The following is an 18,569-nucleotide window of genomic DNA, read 5'->3' as shown; positions in this document are numbered from 1 at the left end:
TGAGCTAAACCACTGAACTGGTAAGCAGAAGGTTGCTGGTTCGATCTCCGCAGTCGTCACCACCAGTGTGTCCTTCAGCAAGGCTCTTTACTCGAGGTTGCTCCAGGGGGATTGGGATCCCTGTAATAAGAGCACTGTAAGTCACTTCAGATAGAGGTGTCTGCCAAATGAATAAATGTAAATGTGATTTTTGTAAATCCTTTTTTGTGTCTTGGGCACAAACGCTCAATAAAGCTGCTTATTTCTCAAAGTTTTTTTCGTCATGGTACTACTATAATATAAATGCATACATATTTCAATCAATTTATTCATACAATTAAAGGGTTAGTTCACCCAAACATATAAATTCAGTCATTATTTACTCGCCTCCACACTGTTCAATCCTTGTTTTTGTTTTTTTCTGAACACAAAAGGTGATTTTGGTTAAGTTTGTCTTGCTGGTTTCTGCTCATACAATATCAGTTAATGGAGCCTCACTTTCAGAAGCTTCATGACATTATTTGATGATGCTTTTAAAGCTTTTGAAACTCGGGCTCCATTGACTGATGTTGTATGAACAGAAACCAGCAGAACCAACTTGACCAAAATCACATCCTTAATGTCTTTTAGTCTTTCTCTAGATGTTCTCGCTGACTCTGGGCTCACTGAGGATGAAGAGGCCACAGCAACATCTGGTCCAGATGAGGCAGTAAGGGCAGGTGGAGTGATGGAGCGACTCATCCATGACACTGGACCATTTCCAGGATGCTGCTGTGGACTCCTCCTTCCTCACTGCTCACACCAGTCTGCAGACATTTCAGATCCTGCAAAAATGCACAAATATAATACAAAATCAGTCATTTTAACAGCACGATGTCATTTGATTTCTGTATTAGAAGTAACAAAATAATCTTACTTTATTTTTTTGTTTCAGGTTTTCCCTTTTTTTTCCACAAATGCCGCCGTCACCTTTCCTTGCAGGTCCTGCTCCTCCACAAAAGCTCTGCAGCATATGCACAGAAATCAAGAATCAGAAAAGTGTTGTGATAACTCTGTTTGAAATTACAATAATTAAAATAAACTACAACTTAAGATTTAAAAGATGTTTTATTCATTTCTGTAGTATACTCACTCAAAGCCTTTGATGGCAGCATTCCTTCATCAGTCACTCTTCACTGGATAAACACACGTGTGTCTCATCTGTCCCTGTAACATCCAGATAAGAGTCAAGTTACCTCTGTGATTTATCTGCTCAATACTGCATTTACATGTTGTGTTAACTCGCTTTTTATCTAACACAAGTGCTCCACAATTTATCAACAATACTAATGGACAAATAAAATAGATAACTTATGTTTAGTTACTCTATGTAGATTTGTTTATTAACATTATTACATTCATCTAAAGCAGTGTTGACAACAGTGAATTCTACATAATAGCCTTTAAGATGTATATTGGATTATATAAATTCACTTTGGAGACGTGTGTGTGCTTACTGGAGCTCCCCTGTTCGCTATACATAATAAAATATGTTTTTACAGTTAATCATCAGTTTACTCTACAGTAGTTCAACAAAAGCGATTTTAACACAGGGAAGGGAACCGTGTTTTTGGTTTGTAATACTCACATTTGTAAATACCCTCGTCGCTGTTCTCCGCCCTGTTCGATGATGACGTATCCTCTCGCGTGGGCTTCTGGGATTGAAGAGTATCCATCGATGAACACTTCAGAATCTGGGCTGAAGCAGTAGGACATCAGGGGATTTCTTGCCTACTCTTTTATGAATACTGAGGTTTCGGACATACTACTTTCTTCACATACTCTTTTTTCCTACTATATGGTAGGTAAGTAGGCTTATTCGGACGCACTTTAAGTAGACGCACGTCCGAATCTCGCGAGAATTAATACGTCACCCAGGTAATTCTCACCTACTCTTTTATGAATACTAAGGATTCGGACATACTTATTCGCTCGCCTACTGCTTTTCCCCTACTATCTAGTAGAGAAGTAGGCGGTTTCGGACGCAGCCAATGTCAATGTATTTGGTATTGGCGGAATAGATCTGCTACGCTGCTGCTGCTGAATTGCTGCTGCTGTTGGTTATTGCTGTACTTGTAGATTATTGCTGCTGCTGCTGCTGCTGCTGCTGCTGCTGCTGCAAGCAAGTACAGGAACTTGCTATTGCCGACGCATATGGCGATACGGTGCTGTGAGTATTTAAGACATGCAAATAACCCATAACAGAACTGTACAGGTGGAGCTGGGGAAGGTGGAGGGTTTCAGAAGAACTCTGGAAGCGCGCTGCAAAATGTTCAAGTTGATGCTTACCAGCTATTTAAATGTAAAGCAGCAAGCTCATTGGCTGCGTATGCAATCATAAACCAATCAGCTTGTGCCAAGTCGTTTAACACTGTGAATATCATGAGTTACGTTAAGACCCATCAGCCTGCACCATCTAGAGTTTCATGAAAGAACTATGCATTTGCCTCCGCTGTCACTGCGGTGTGTGGTGTTGAACATGAAAAGTTACACAACAATCTCTGTTCATCTGTTCTCTTCATAAATAAATGTATAAGCCTAGATGCTCGTCCTGTAGGTTCATTATTAAAAATGAAAATATTAATTTTTACGACGCTGTCCGTCAAAATGACGGACAATGATAAAGTCTCATATATATATATATGATTTGCGTGACAGATATATATAATCACATGGATGATTAAATATTTTGATATAGACTTCACATTGTATTGAACTTTTTTTCCCCCCCGAAATTCCCAGGTAGGCTTCATTCTGACCATTCACCAGATTCTGGTGAGGGAGGCCTATCTTTATTTAGAAAGAAAGAAAGAAAGAAAGAAAGAACTTTATTTAGAAAGAAAGAAAGAAAGAAAGAAAGAAAGAAAGAAACCAATATTATTCAATATTTACAGAAAGCACAAGACAATTACGTACTAAAATTAAGTATGAGTTCCTTGTTAACAGTAAATAGATGTTTAATTAAACCTGATAAAATATTTAAATGTACTGCTGGATTGGCCTTTAAATCAGTTATTTAAAAGGATTTCCTGAAATGAAAATTCTGGTAACATTTACTTTTCATTCCAAAACTATGTCTTCTGTTGAACTTTATTCTACTTTCATTACAGACAAAAACAGAGACATGTTTCAAAATATCTTTCACGCACAGAACAGCATTAGAGGAAGTGATGACAAAAACACTGTCCTTACGTCCACTATCCCTTCAATATTTATTTAATACATACAGTCTTCATCTGATGAGTGGTCTGAAGCTGAAACCACTGGTGAATCGACTGAAACAATTAGAAATATTGGATGAGTAACAGAATTAAGAAATAAAGAGAACAATAAATTGACTAAAATGTTGAATTATTATAATTTTATTTTCTATTTGAGTATCTGCACGGAAATGCATACATACATACATACATACATACATAAATAAATAAATACTCACTATCTTGGAGCCTAGTGGTTTTGAAAATTTGGACATCAGCAACTATTGAAAAGACATTACAATGAATTATTTTATGCCATACTTTTTTTTTTTTTAAATTAGCCAGTAACCCCGAATGTTGTGGTGAAATCAGCAGCTAATGAGCACCTCAAATTGTTACATTTTACACAAGCTGACACAATACAGCCTACAGTACTTGTACTTTTTGGTTCACATATATGATATCATGGCACTCAGCATAGGCCTACTGTGCTATACACTAGAGATGGAACAATTGCTGGTTTGATGATAAACCACGATAAAAGTTCTGACAGTTAGTATTACCATTTTATCTTTTAATTATCATTAATACAGTATTTGATTATGGCAATTTGAAAAAGTTGCGGTAAATACAGCTCAGCATTAAGCAAAGTCAGTAAGACGTAGACGCAACATGCAGGTTTTGTTTTGTGAAAACATGAAGGAGGCAGAGTGCTGAGAGAGGGTATATGAAAGAATGTATCAATAAATGAATGCATAAGGGGGAACTGACTGTCTTCAGAAAAGTTTCAATGGCATTTTCTTTTCATCTTCCCTCCACGTATTGCCTAATAAAGCAGCATTTATAAGCATGGCACTGCTTTGTTTACAGCGGTTACTGGGGAAACAGCTGAATTTCTGCTGTTCCATAAACTCCACCTGCTGTCAGACAGTGGAGTTCAGCCTGTTCGCTTTCATTCAGCCTGTCAGCCTGTCTGCCGTTTGTGTTTAGACCAATGTGAAATTTGCACCAATTTTTTGTTGTAAATCTTAAGTGGTAGATGGAAAACAAACTAATGTGCATTCAAAAATACACTATAAACACTATAATCGTGATATGAAATATCATACCGTTTCATCTCTACTTCATACTTGTAAAAGTCTGAATGGTTCTTGACAGTTTTACTTCACCTTTCTTTGATATTTTGCCCATGTGCTCTTCACAGAGTTTGACCAGTTGGCTGTTCAGCTCTGAGACAGATTTGTCTACATTCTCAAATGTCAGGAGGTCATTGACATCTCTGGGTGAAGTTGTGCACAGATACACTCCAGATTGAGAAGAGTAATTCTGAAATTAAAAAGAAAAAACAATAACTCTTAAAAAAGACTTAAGAATAGAATCAATAAATTGTAAGCATTCCATTTAAAAAAGCCTTTCTGTAGATTATACTATTTATACCTGAAAGAAATGAATGTTATCCTCTGTATGTAAAAGTGGCCCCAGTTTATCATTCTCATTTTGCAGATTACTGAGCTCCTGCTCCAGTTTCTGTATGTGTTCATTAATCTGTACTATCTCCTTCTTCTCCTGAGCTCTGATCAGTTCTCTCACCTCACCTCGCCTTTTCTGAATGGAGCGGATGAGCTCATTGAAGATCCTGTCACTGTGCTCTACTACTGCCTGTGCAGAACGCTGTCAACATGCAGAAACACAGAACATACCTGGCAGTTAACTAATGTTTACATTCCATGTTTATTGTGTATAAAATTTCGCACAAACATTCATTCAGGATTGTGATACATGTGATCAGGGCCATAGCACCTACAGTATATTAAGTGTTGGAGTTCTCCAACAGGTCTCAGCTGTTGTGTCGCACCACAACAGCTGGAAGCTTTCTACACTGGATGCAACAAAGTGACCATTGCAAATTCATTTGTCCTTCATTTCAGAAGTGGCTCTCGCACATGGAGTACATCAGAAATCCAATGGGGCATCAGTTTACTATTGGGGATTTGTTGTGTCACATCGTGTCTCTCTGCATCCAGTGTAGACAAAATTATTCTCTGAAAAAAGTAACTACATTAAAAAAAGAAACAATTCATTATTCATTTCCTGTTAACTCATAATGGTTATTAATCATTTGTTTGAGTTCATTTAAGGAATTATTATTTTATATGTAAGTAGTTACGCCTACACATTTGCATGTAGGCGCATGAAATAAAAGAGAGAAGGGGCCTGTCCAAATACCCACACTGGCAGTCTTGGTCACTTGAGAGCGTAAGCACACAACAGGAAGTAAGTGTAACCAATCATGCATCATGTTCTGTGGTCTTCATGCCCACTTGAACACTTGGGCTAAGCACAGGAAATACGTCATGTAAGTAGACAAATGGTCAAGTGCAAATACCTCAGCTGCGTCCCAATTCAAAGGCTGCATTCTCGAAGGCTGCAATCTAAGGGCGATTGAATCACTGCAGCGCGATGAAGAGTGTCCCAATTCGAAGGCTCCTTCAAATGCGGCCTCGAAATGCACACTTCGTTTCTCTAGCAATGAAGGCTACAACAGATGGACCCTTCGCAGCCTACCCTACCCCACCCCAGAATTCAATGTCATTGCGCCAGAGTAACTGCCGAATTACACTTGTGTGTGTATATATACATGTTCACGAGTTTGCATTTACATACAGTCAAACCGAAAATTATTCAGACACCAGATATAATTTTTGATATTTTTTTACTAGTGGGTGCAGGATACTATAGTTTGTTTATGTAAGTGAGGATAGCAAAATAAAATAAACTATGACATATTATACCAAAAAATTATTCATACAGTGGACTACCAGTAAAACTGATACAAATTTGGGAAGCAAAATTATTCAGACACTTTGACCTGACCATGTGTTGCTTAAGTGTTTTTTCTTTAATTGCTAATGCGACCTTTTTACACCACATACTGAACAAAATTAAGCATTGCTTGGTAATTGGTTGACCTAGATTGGTATTATCTGATTGTGTACTTAAATTTAACACCTGACAGCTGACAGCTATTCAACTTAATTCATTACATACCTTTCTATCAAAGTTATCTGACATTATCGAGATGAATTTGTTCTGACACAGTTGAACTCTGTCTGACACAGTTGAACTGTCGCGCACAAACAGAACCAAAACACAAAATAAAAAAAGTACAGTAACCATGTTTTTTTTTTTGGCAAATGGATTACCGTTTGTATTTATTTTTACTACAAATTATATGGTTAAACTATGGTTAGTGTAGCAAAAACCATGGTTAATTTGTGGTTACCATGGTTTAACAATAGTAAACATTTTCTTTGGATTTATAGTAAAATCATCGTTAATTTTCGTAAGGGTTGTGTTGTTGTCTGCCCTATAGCTCCCCCTAAACCTATTATAACATATAATTATTTGTCTGTTAAATTACTACTGTAGCATTATAATAGATAATAATGATGTCCTTTATACAGTCCGCGCCTGATTTCCACAGACACGCAGAACGTGCAGGATTCATTGTCTTTTCGCGGCTTAACATTCACAGACACTTTTACGTAACGCCGTTACATGTAACTAGTTACTCCCCAACACTGCTTATTACTGCCTTTTGAAAGTAATTAAGTTACATTACAATATTACTGTCTCTGAATTGTAATGCATTACACTACTTTTGAGTTACTTTCACTTTCAAGTACAAACCGCAAGAAATAACAGAAATAACAGCGGTAATTAAAGCGGAATGTTATAGGCCATAATGAACAAGCAATAAACACAATAGCAAGCCTATAGGCTATTTTAGTTCTCCTCACTCCACAACAAATCCTTTAAATTTAACTGTATTCAGAACAAAACAAGAATGAAAAATATGTTGTTAAACAAGCCAAAACAAATTAATTTAAAGCAAAACTGCAAGCAAACGCCTTTGTTCTCACGCAGCCTAACGTTACCTGTATCATTCGGCACGAATCCAAATGTTTCCAAATTCGCAATGTATTTGAATGCTAAACTATTATTTAGTATGTAAACCATGCTTTTGTACTTGACAAGCTTTCCGCAAAAAAAAAAAAAATCACACTCTTCACATGAACAAATATGTGCTTGGCCCAAGCTCAGGCTGAACGACACGGATTGTACGGACGATCATACAGATCCTTCGAAACTGCAATGTGTTTACTTTTATTTTAGGATGCGCTTGTCATCTCGGTTTCCTTTCCGTGAACTTTTGCAGAGCGCTGCGCCACAAAAATGAATCAAACTCAGCAGCATATTTTACTCAAGTCTTTTTTCTTTCATTTTGTTAATCTGTTAATTATTTAAGTCAAATATATTTCGCGTATTAATTCATTTTAAATGTAGACTATGATTTAATAAAAACAGATTTTATTTTTAGTTAAACTTAATTTCTGTTGCTTGTCTGCGCTCGTCCGCCGCATTCTTTCTCTTCTCCGACCCCGCAGTAGCCTATGCCCATCTCACAAATGTAGAATCCGTCTCAGTCATCTCAACCATCGAATTAGAGCAACAGGAAATAGACAATGTATTTTACCAGTGGAATTTATTGTCTGGTGCCGTTTTGCGGTGTTGGTAAATTCACCACTTAATTTTGAGTTAAAATATGTTGTTGTAACATGCGTTACTGAGATAGTAACGAGTAATAATATTAACCAAATTTTATTAGTAATGCGTTATATTACTGCGTTACAGCAAAAAGTAATATACTACTGTAATACCGTTACTTTTGTAATGCGTTACTCCCAACACTGTGAGCAGCGAGCTCATTGGCTACCGATACAGGAGAGAACCAATCAACAGTGCCATGTGATAATGATGTCATTAGGTCAGATTGAGTTAGACCTATCGGACTGCGCCATCTAGAGTTTCATGCCATAACCCTGTATATATATACCCGTATCGTGCTAGTTAAGATGATTAACTAAACAAGCTCCACCAGTGCTGAATTGGTTGATTATGTGATTGTGCTCCTCCCGAACCTTGATAATAAAACATAATTTTTTGCTGTAAATGTGCAATTAATTAGTTAATTTTTTTAATTGATCGACAACATACATATATATATATATGTATATATAATGTATATGTCTTGTGCTTGATTTGTTAGTATTTGCTGCTATTTGGCCCCATTCAAAACCTTTAAAGCTGTCAATCACATTTACCTTATGAGAATCCACAGCCTTCCTAAATGCCTGGACCTTCTTGCCAATGTCTGTGATTTTCTGAGTGAAATCCCTCTTTTTTATTTTCAGTTCCTCCTGTGGGTGAATTTGTAATAAATAAGAATAATTTGCTTGAGTGACTTATGAAGTAATAGCAATATATGGTAACACTTTATTTTGATAGTCCAGTTAGACATTCTGCTAACTATAAGTAACTTTGCAACTACTGCTTAATATCTGGTAACACTTTATTTTGATGGTCCACCAACAGATACTATTGACTGTACACAACTTTGCAAACATGTCAACTTATTCTAACCCTAACCATAACATGGTCTATTATTAACAGTCTATTGAGAGTTAGTTGAAAGGAACTTACACACTTCTTGTGCTTAAAATGATTGAGCTATCTCTGCTCACAGGGAAAGAAATGTGGTCTGGTACTGTATTATTTCATGGAAATATCACAGCACTTAATGCATTTAGTTATTTTTTGATATTTTGTGTTTGTATTTTGACCTATATAAAAAAGACTTGAGGCTGTAAAGGTGCTTCAGCTAAATATTTAGTTTAGTAAGGGTATGAATACTTATGCAATGTACTTATTTCAGTTTTTTTATTTTTAATTAATTTACGAAGTTGTGACAATTCTGTTTTTGCTTTGTCAATATGGTGTATGGAGTGTAGATTGATGTGGGAAAAAAAGTACATTTAAGCAGTTTAACATAAGGCAGCAACATAACAAAACGTGAAAAAAATGAATACTTTCGCAAGGCACTGTATGTCATCGCTTAAATACATATCACAGCATCTTACCTGTTTTTTAGCCATTTCAGCTGCTGCTGAGACTGTGTTATGTCCACTGTGCTGATCCCCCATACAAACCACACAAATACATTTCTGGTCATTATAGCAGTAAATCTCCAGTGCTTTATGATGTTGAGAGCAGATCTGCTGCTGTAGATTTGAGGAAGCGTTTACCAGCTTGTGCTTTTTGAAAGCTTCAGACTCATAATGAGGCCGAATGTGAGTTTGACAGTAAGAAGCCAAACACACCAGACAAGACTTGATGGCTTTGAGTTTTCTTCCTTTACAAACATCACATTTCACATCTCTAGGCCCAGCTGGAACTTCCCGTTTCATTCCCTCTACAATTTCAGCCAACACCGTGCTTCTGCTGAGAGCTGGTCTATGGGGCAGTTTAAAGGATTTTGAGCATCAAAGTCAAGTTCTGCCATTTTGATGCTTTCAAATCCAGTGGAAGATTCGCTGTAGAATAACAGAGGCTTTGAAACTTGAAATTTGAATGGGAGTGGCTCCTGTGCAAACATGAAAAAATGAAAATGAAAGAAAAAATAATAATCAGTATTTCCTGCCTCTGAAAGTTCAAGATAATTTAATCTGCACCATATATATCTGCACCATTCTGAAAAGCACTGTACATATAAATTAAAAATTCAGAAACACATAGTCCTACATTTGCCCTACTGTAAATACACCCTGCTGCACAATTCTCAAAACACTCACACAAGAGCCTGACAAACAAGTTGAGATCACACTTTTTTATGTATGCACATTGTCTGCTGTGTTTGTCAGGTTCTCCCAGTAGTGGTAGGCCTATAAAAGTCTACTGGGCCCAGTATCCTGTATTGCGTTTTTAATTTTAGTTTTATTCACCAAGTAAGCTACAGTACAGTTAGACAGACTCACAACTTGTCTGGCATTCCACAGGTGGTGGTTTTATACCGTCCGGTATCAGTCACTCCATTGTCAACTGCATTACTGAATATAATAAAACAACGCAAATGAGCAAAAGAAATGGAACAGATTTTTGTGCCTGCATATATGCGATGTGTGCAAAGAAGGAAGTGCTCAACCTGAAAAAAAAAAAAAAAAAAAAACCTCCCCCTTCACGTCTCTAGTGCTAAACTACTGGGTGATGCGAGTTGCTGGTTTGTTTTGAAAATGTGTGCGTACCTCTATTACTGACAGCAGGATCTCAGGGGCTGATGAACCCAGGGCCATCAGAGTGAGGTTGGATACAGTTTCGTTCCAGATTCTAACTGTCATTACTGTCTTTTCTCCATTTGCACTTTTTAGTTTTTTTTCCAACCCAAAAAAAAAAAAAAAAAAAAAAAAAAAAAAAAAAGTAGGCTGCTCTTAAAGGGACACTACCCAATTCTACATGTTGCAACACAAACACCATATATTTAATATACATGTGTCCAAGAGGTGTAAACTGTGATCAATGAAAATGTTCTTCATATGTTCCTCACATTTAATAAATAAGGGCCAATGAGTTGTCATCTGAAAATAATAATAATAATATTAATAATTGTATAATTTTAAAAGTTGCATAAAATTTCAAAAGTTTTTGTGGCATATTGATTGATTGATTGATTGATTGATTGGCACAAATAACATTAAAAAGAACACCAGAAATTCAATACATGTTCATGTTAAACATTTAACTCGAATATTAATAGTTAAAGATAAAGCATGTGTAGTGTTAGGCTATATGAGATCCTGGATTATGAGATCTTAAAAGGATAGTTCACCCAAAAATGAAGATACTGTCATCATATACTTACCCTCAAATTGTTCTAAACCTCTATGAATTAATTTTTTCTCCTCAACATAAAAGAAGATATTGCTTTGTTATTGATATTGTTTTGAAGAATGACCGTAACCAGTTTCTGGTCCCCACTGACTCCAATAGTGTATTTTTTTCATATGGAAGTCATGGGGGCTCAGCAACTGTTTGGCTACCAGTATTGTTCCAAATATATTCTTCTGTGTTCAACAGCAGAAGGGATCTCATACAGGTTTAGAACAACAACAGAATTTTCATTTTTGGGTGAACTAAAAATGCGCCTCCTACTTCTCTGACGATTTCTTCTGTAACTAAAGTGCTCATTACTTCAATTACTTGATTCTGTATTTCGGGATTATTGTATGTTGCATTATGGGGAATACTTTTCACAACATTTCTCAGTTCAGGATCTTTTCTGAGGGTAAACTCAAAGAGGGATAAAAAATAGCCTGCTGCCACCATCCAAAAAGCTACTAAATGTGTCTTGGTCTCCTCTAAGTGGCAGCTGGTTTGCACAGAGAAATTGGATCATGTCAATTATGCTTGAGAGGTAATAGCGATTTCGCTGAAGTTGATCTGTGTTTACAAGTGTAGATATCTCCAAACCTTTCTGTGATCTGTGCTCTTTGTCCATCCACAGTGTCATGCATGCAATGTGCTCTTTTGACCTAGCATGCTTTCCCAGTCCTTTTTCTGTTTCTAAGGTGTGTTTCCAGTCTCAGAAACCACTCGTTGTGATAGCTGAATCGGAGGCGCTTCTACAATTTTGTAGGAATTTTCTACAGGCGAAGCAAAACCGGGCATCCGCTTTCACTGAATACTCCAACCAATTTCTCCCTTTAAACCAACTGCTGGAAAACGACCTCTTTTTTCCTGAAAATAATGACACTGGATACTTCTCTAAAATGACTTGACATGGCGAATCTGTGCCGAGATCATTTGGAACTCGCTTATCTTCATCAGTTTTGAACACTGGCTGGTTATGAACTTGCTCAAAAATTAATTTCGGATCATTTTTAACCAAAAAATGTTACGGACTGCAGCTTTAACTGAGATTAATAAATGGTTTAGAAGCATTTTTCTTTGTTAGTTCATGTTAACTAGTTGTTAACAAATCTGTAAAGTGTTACCTTTTTTGTGTTAAAATTCTCCTCCTTATCCTTAACAGGCATGATCAACTAAGGCAAGCCATATATTGGTCTTAAAAAGTGAAAATACAGTGGAAATTCATGAATATGGAAATGCTGTTGTTTGTTTCAAAGTGATAAAGCTCTTTTTTTTTAGCTTTATCCCCTGCTTCTACATTCCTGTAATACAGAAACACACAATTTGGCTGCATGTTGAAGCTCAACATTCAGTTTTATCTCAGGATAATAACATGCAAATTTTCAAAATGTACATAGTTGTATATTGCAGCAGCTTTCAAGTGAAATGTCCATTAAGTGGCACCAAATTAGATGAAATATTTTCTCCAATACAGAAACAATCAAACATACTTAAATACTATCCTGCGGATTTTTTCAAAGGACCACTAAAGAACCATGACCTGGTCATCATTTCAGTTGCAGCTGATGTCCACTGTGCTGACTCACCAAACAAGCCACACAAATACGTTTCTGGTCAGTATAGCAGTAAATCTCCAGTGCTTTATGATGTTGAGAGCAGATCTGCTGCTGTAGATTTGGGGAAGCGTTTACCAGCTTGTGCTTTTTGAAAGCTTCAGACTCATAATGAGGACGAATGTGAGTTTGACAGTAAGAAGCCATACAAAACAAAGAAGGCTAGATGGCTTTGAGTTTTGAATATTTAGAAATGAGAATGGAAGTGGCTCCAATGCAAACATGACAAAATGAAAATAAAAAATAATAAAATCATTATTTCCTTCTACTAAAAGTTTCTGAAGGTTAAAAAAAATAAAACACACAATTCTCAAAACACTCACACAAGAGCCTGACAAAAAGTTGAGATCACACTTTTTATGCATGTACATCAGTGTTAATTTTGACAGGCATTTTTTATTTAGTCTTAGTCTTTATCTTGAGACGAAAATGCTTAATAGTCTTATTAGTCACATTTTAGTCATTTGAGTCTTTCATAGTTTTAGTCGATGAAAAGTCATTGCATTTTTGTCAACTTTTAGTCATTACTTTTAGTCAAACTGCAGTTACCAACATTTATTTTGGTAGCTATTTTATGTTGTCTTCAAAAAAAAATTTTTTTTTTCATTAATTCTTCTCTCTTTAGACCAAATCAATTAAGCTTATGAGAAATTTGAATCAAGGATTGAATTTGAAAAAACTTGAATAAATGATGACAATTTAAATTTTTGGGTGAACTATCCCTTTAACAGTAGTGAAAAGGGAGCGTTTACTTAAAAAGTATACATTTATTTAACATCTTTTGTTGGTTAACATTAATGACACAGATAGGTATTTAATTAGGAATGCTTTCCCTTTAAGACGGAAGTTATGTATGTAATATTGACACACATTCAGTTTTCACCCACCTGTTTACGTTCACTTAAACCATAACTGACTGTATTTACGTGAGATACTCTAGTCTACACGATAGTCATTTGGACTGCTGTGTGTGTATTTGAGCACTGAGAACTAGCTGGTTCAAACATTTAACCCAGCCCGGGGTTGCCAAAATTACCCAAATTGGGTTGTTTTTAACCCAGCATTTTTTTTTACAGTGCAGAGGACAGATCGGACTGCTGAGAGAATTATTGGTGCTGCCCTGCCCACCCTTCAAGAACTGTATATATCTGACAGCAGAGTGAGGAAAAGGGCTTAGAAAATCTGGATTCCTCATCAAAGCCTTCTCCTTTTTAATGTAAACGATCCTGGCAATGAAGCTCTTTCTGATTCTGAATCTGATTCTGAAGTTGAAGATGACAAATCATCTGGAACAGTAAAAAAAATTAGATGAGTAATAGAAGTAAAAAAACAGAGTGAAGAATGAATGGACTAAAATGTGGAATTATGCTATATCTATTTAAGTATCTGCATGGTAAAATAATAATAATAAAAATACTCACTGTCTTGAAGCCTAGTGGGTTTGAAAATTTGGACATCAGCAACTATTAAAAAAGAAATTACACTGAATTATTTTATGGCCTAAATACATAAATAATAATTTTAAAAAAGTCCACTTAAGTGCTTTGAAACACGCCGCGTTAGTCTATAGGTGCATTCCATTTGACTGTAAGTGGACTGCGAAGTGGACTTCACAGGGTATTCTGTCATCATAAGTGAGATTCCAATCCGAAGGGAGCGAACATGTTCAGTTCGAACGGCGCTGTGAACGGCAAATAGCGAATAAGGGAACATCGATACATCACTTCACAGGAAGTGGAGAGGGAAAATCACCCAGCTGTCATTGCACACCGCATCAGAACTAAAGATGGAGCAGAACCGTTAAAAGAGTTTTTTTAAAGGCTCTGCAATGAAGGGGTTGCAGTAAATGTTATTATTTTACAAATTAGAGTATTTATGAATGGTTATGGCAATGAATGTTACATTTGCATATTGTATGAATAGGTGAAACTAAGTAAAACCGGCAAGAAATAGCTGGGGCTCTGTCATTTTTTATTTTACTTTATTTACCTCAGGAGAGTTAACTATGGGGCTGCGTGTGAGAAAGAAAGCACATTAGATAAGACCAATACAATCTGTTAACAGTCTAAACATATACATTTTGACTATATTTATTAGCAGTGGTGGACGAAGTACACAAATCAAGTACTTGAGTAAAAGTACAGATCCGTATAATAAAATATTACTCCAGTAAAAGTACTCAGTTTTCAATTTTACTCGAGTGAAAGTACAAAAGTACTTTTTTTATGTTTTTTTATTTAAAAAAATTATCTGATGGTTCATCTATAACCTGCATATGGTTAATAATGCATTTACATTTACATTTAATCATTTAGCAGACGCTTTTATCCAAAGCGACTTACAAAAGAGGACAACAGAAGCAATCAAAACTAAATAAACAGAACAAAAATGTGTTGTAAATGTATATGACTATTTGATTTGTTAGAATTTTCTGCTATTTGGCTTTTCCCTTTGCCCCATTCAAATCTTTAAAACTCTTTAAAAGTTGTCAATCATATTTACCTTATGACAATCTACAGCCTTCCTAAATGTCTGGACCTTCTTGCCGATGTGTGTGATTTTCTGAGTGAAATCCCTGTTTTGTATTTTCAGTTCCTTCTGTGGATGAATTTAAAATAAATTAGAATCATTTTCTTGAGTGACTTATGAAACAATAACAATAATTTGAAAAAAAAAAAAATCAGTTTTCTCTAAGAGGACTTATTTGTACAGGAAGCCCTTTTTCTTTCCTAGCAGACAATGATCTAATTATCCCGCTTGCCATCTGTTGTTAACAATGGTCTTAAATTTTATATATATATATATGGTAACACTTTATTTTGATGGTCCACCAACAGATAATCTACTTTGCATGTCAACTTCTAACCCTAACCATAACCTAACAATGTACTCATACTCTAATGAGAGTTAGTTGACATACAGTTGCAAATTAATGAGAGTTCTGTCATGACAACAGCTGCCGCACAAATAGCATATATAATAACCATAGCAGCTTTATACAGGTGGAGCTGGAGAAGGTGGAGGGTTTCAGAGGAACTCAGAAAGTGCGCTGAGAACTGCGCTAGTGAATGCTAACAAGCCATTTAAATGAGAAGCAGCAAGCTCTTTGGCTGCACATGCAACATGAACCAATCAGCTTGTGCCAAGTAGTTTAACGCTGTGGATATCATCAGCCTGTACCATCTACAGTTTCATGACAGAACTTGGCATTTCGTTGACATGTATAGTTGCAAAGTTATTTATAGTTCATAGAATGTCTAAAGTGGACTAAGAAAATAAAGTGAAACCTATAAACTGTTTCTTTCTTTTAATTTTACAATGTTATGATACTGATAATTTTTGTGTCCTGTACACTGTAAGTTAAATATATTTTACTTACACATTTCTTTCACATAAACTTATTGAGCTACACGTTGTCATAGAGAAGAAAAAATGTGGTCTGGTATTGTATTATTTCATGGAAATATCACAGCACTCAATGAATTTAATGAATAAAATTAGTTTTTTGTTTTGTTTTTTTTGTGTGAAATTTTGTGTTAATATTTTGGCCTATATTTGTTATATAATATAATCTCTTGTATGTCATCACTTAAGTACATATCACATCATCTTACCTGTTTTTTAGCCATTTCATCTGCAGCTGAGACTGTTTTATGTCCACTGTGCTGATCCCCCATACAAACTACACAAATACACTTCCAGTCATTATAGCAGTAAATCTCCAGTGCTTTATGATGTTGAGAGCAGATCTGCTGCTGTAGATTTGGGGAAGCGTTTACCAGCTTGTGCTTTTTGAAAGCTTCAGACTCATAATGAGGCCGAATGTGAGTTTGACAGTAAGAAGCCAAACACACCAGACAAGACTTGATAGCTTTGAGTTTTCTTATTTTACAAACATCACATTTCACATCTCTAGGCCCAGCTGGAACTTCCCGTTTCATTCCCTCTACAATTTCAGCCAGGACAGTGCTTCTGCTGGGAGCTGGTCTTTGGTTGAATGTTGTCCTGCACGTAGGGCAGCTGTAAGCTCGTCTCAAAGAAGCATCCTGATCCCAGCACCCCTTTATACAGTCCATACAGAAACTGTGCCCACAAGATGTAGTCACTGGGTTCTTAAGCAGATTCAGACAGAGTGGGCAATTTAAAGGATTTTGAGCATCAAAGTCAAGTTCTGCCATTTTGATGCTTTCAAATCCAGTGGAAGATTCGCTGTAGAATAACAGAGGTTTTGAAACTTTTGAAATCGGAATGGAAGTGGCTCTTATGCAAACATGACAACATAAAAGTGAAAGTAAAAATAGTGAACAGTATTTCCTGCTTCTGAAAGTTTTAGAAAATGTATATAACTACGGTATATATCTGCACCATCCTGAAAATTCAGAAACACATTTGCCCTACTGTAAATACACCTTGCTGCACAATTATCAAAACTCTCATACAAGAGCTTGACAAACCAGTTGAGATCACAGCATTATCTGCTGTGTTTGTCAGGTTCTCCCAGTAGTGGTAGGCCTATAAAAGTATTTTGTGTAGACCTACTACACAACCAATTACAACAATACAGCCATAACAACTGGTACCTGCTGATGTAGAGTCTGGAAAAAATACCTTTCATTTTATTTGTCAACTATACACACACACACTTTTTTTTTTTTTTACCTCTGGGCCCAGTACCCTGTTTTGCATTTTTAAATTGATTAGTTTTATTCACCAAGTTAGCTATAGTACAGTTAGACAGACTCACAACATGGCTGGCATTCCACAGGTTGTGGTTTTAATTTGCAATTCACGGTCAGGTATCAGTCACTCCACTGTCAACCGTGTTATTGAATATAATAAAATAATGAGCAACAGAAATGGAACAGATTTTTGTGCCTGCATGCAATGTGCGCAAAAAAGGAAAACCTCAAACTGAACAGGAAATAACAAGAGTGGGCTGCTCTTAAAGGGACAGTACTAAATAAGGGCCAATGTGTTTTAGTTGCGATAGTCTAAGGTGATTATCTCAGTGATGGCTTCTTGAACAAGAAGCAAGAAAAATGTACTGTGGGACTTAATTCAACTCTGACTTTGAGAGAAGTTGTATATCTACCATGCCATTCATACAAGTACACACACATTTTTTAAGACTTGAGACTCTTCAGACCAAACTATCAGTGAGCACAATGGTAGGACTACACGTGAGCAGAATGAAGGTACTGTGTCTCTAGACATTTTAAAAAACGAAAACAGCAAAAAGCAATGAAATGAGCAGAGACATTCATCTAGTGCAGTGTTTCTCAACCTTATGGGTGTTCTTATCTGACACCCATTTCAGGTCCTGGAGTTTCTTTTAATGAGCTAATGAGTTGAATCAGGTGTGTTTGATTAGGGAGACACACAAAATGTGGAGTGCTGGGGGGCGCCCAGGACCAGGGTTGAGAAACTGATCTAGTGCATGTTCATTGCTTATTCACATACGCAGCATGTAGCTGAATTTTCCCAAAGCTTATTTCTTTACTCATAGTCTGTTGATTTTGAGTTCTTTAGAGAAATGTATAATGAAAATGTTTGAATAAACGGTTACTGGTGAAGAACTTATTGGATCAAAATCTAGTTAATATTGAAACAATTTTCACTCAGAAACTGATGGTAAATTTTACAAATAACAATAAACCGGAAAGTAACACGTTGAAATAGGCCTCACAATTTTTAAATTCACTTTAACATGTTGTTTGAACATAAATGTGTGTTGACAGTGTGTGTACACAACCACCCTATAATGATAAAAATCCACCTAGTGCTTTTTTTTTTAATCTCGATAAATCCAAACCTTTTTCTCAAGCTGATCTCAGATTCTTGGCGCTGTGACGTCACACTGACAGGCCCCTCCCACGATTGTTGATTGACAGTGGCGTCAGTCTTTGTTTTTATCACAACTCCACCCTGAGTGAGCTGTCATCAGTCCGCCATTGTTTCACCGCCTTTTTTTTAT

The 18,569-nt window shown here is 36.2% G+C and overlaps 1 protein-coding gene across 1 annotated transcript; it reads right to left on the bottom strand.

Annotated features, from left to right (window-relative positions):
• Window positions 1-2,144: 2,144 nt before the first annotated feature.
• Window positions 2,145-17,494, bottom strand: LOC107724630 (tripartite motif-containing protein 29-like). Its single transcript, XM_016533629.1, has 8 exons — window positions 17,340-17,494; window positions 16,210-16,804; window positions 8,384-8,479; window positions 4,656-4,889; window positions 4,388-4,544; window positions 3,458-3,499; window positions 3,246-3,293; window positions 2,145-2,808 (listed from the first exon to the last, which is right to left on the bottom strand). The coding sequence occupies exons 1-8, from the start codon at window positions 17,351-17,353 to the stop codon at window positions 2,768-2,770; spliced, it is 1,227 nt and encodes a 408-aa protein (XP_016389115.1). The 5' UTR covers window positions 17,354-17,494; the 3' UTR covers window positions 2,145-2,767.
• Window positions 17,495-18,569: the final 1,075 nt, after the last annotated feature.

This window comes from Sinocyclocheilus rhinocerous, unplaced genomic scaffold (genome assembly GCF_001515625.1).
Source record: "Sinocyclocheilus rhinocerous isolate Xijiao unplaced genomic scaffold, SAMN03320098_v1.1 scaffold304, whole genome shotgun sequence".
Taxonomy (NCBI): domain Eukaryota; kingdom Metazoa; phylum Chordata; class Actinopteri; order Cypriniformes; family Cyprinidae; genus Sinocyclocheilus; species Sinocyclocheilus rhinocerous.
Note: the sequence above shows the minus strand (reverse complement) of the source record. Positions and strands in the feature narration are given on the sequence as shown.

What these genes read in the sequence shown, in the direction of transcription:
- LOC107724630 (XM_016533629.1), bottom strand. An exon ending in ATGAAATGGCTAAAAAACAG is followed by an intron (nt 8,480 to 16,209) that starts GTAAGATGATGT and finishes ATTCACCCACAG; the next exon opens with GAGGAACTGAAAATAAAAAA. An exon ending in ATAACATTCATTTCTTTCAG is followed by an intron (nt 4,545 to 4,655) that starts GTATAAATAGTA and finishes TTTTAATTTCAG; the next exon opens with AATTACTCTTCTCAATCTGG.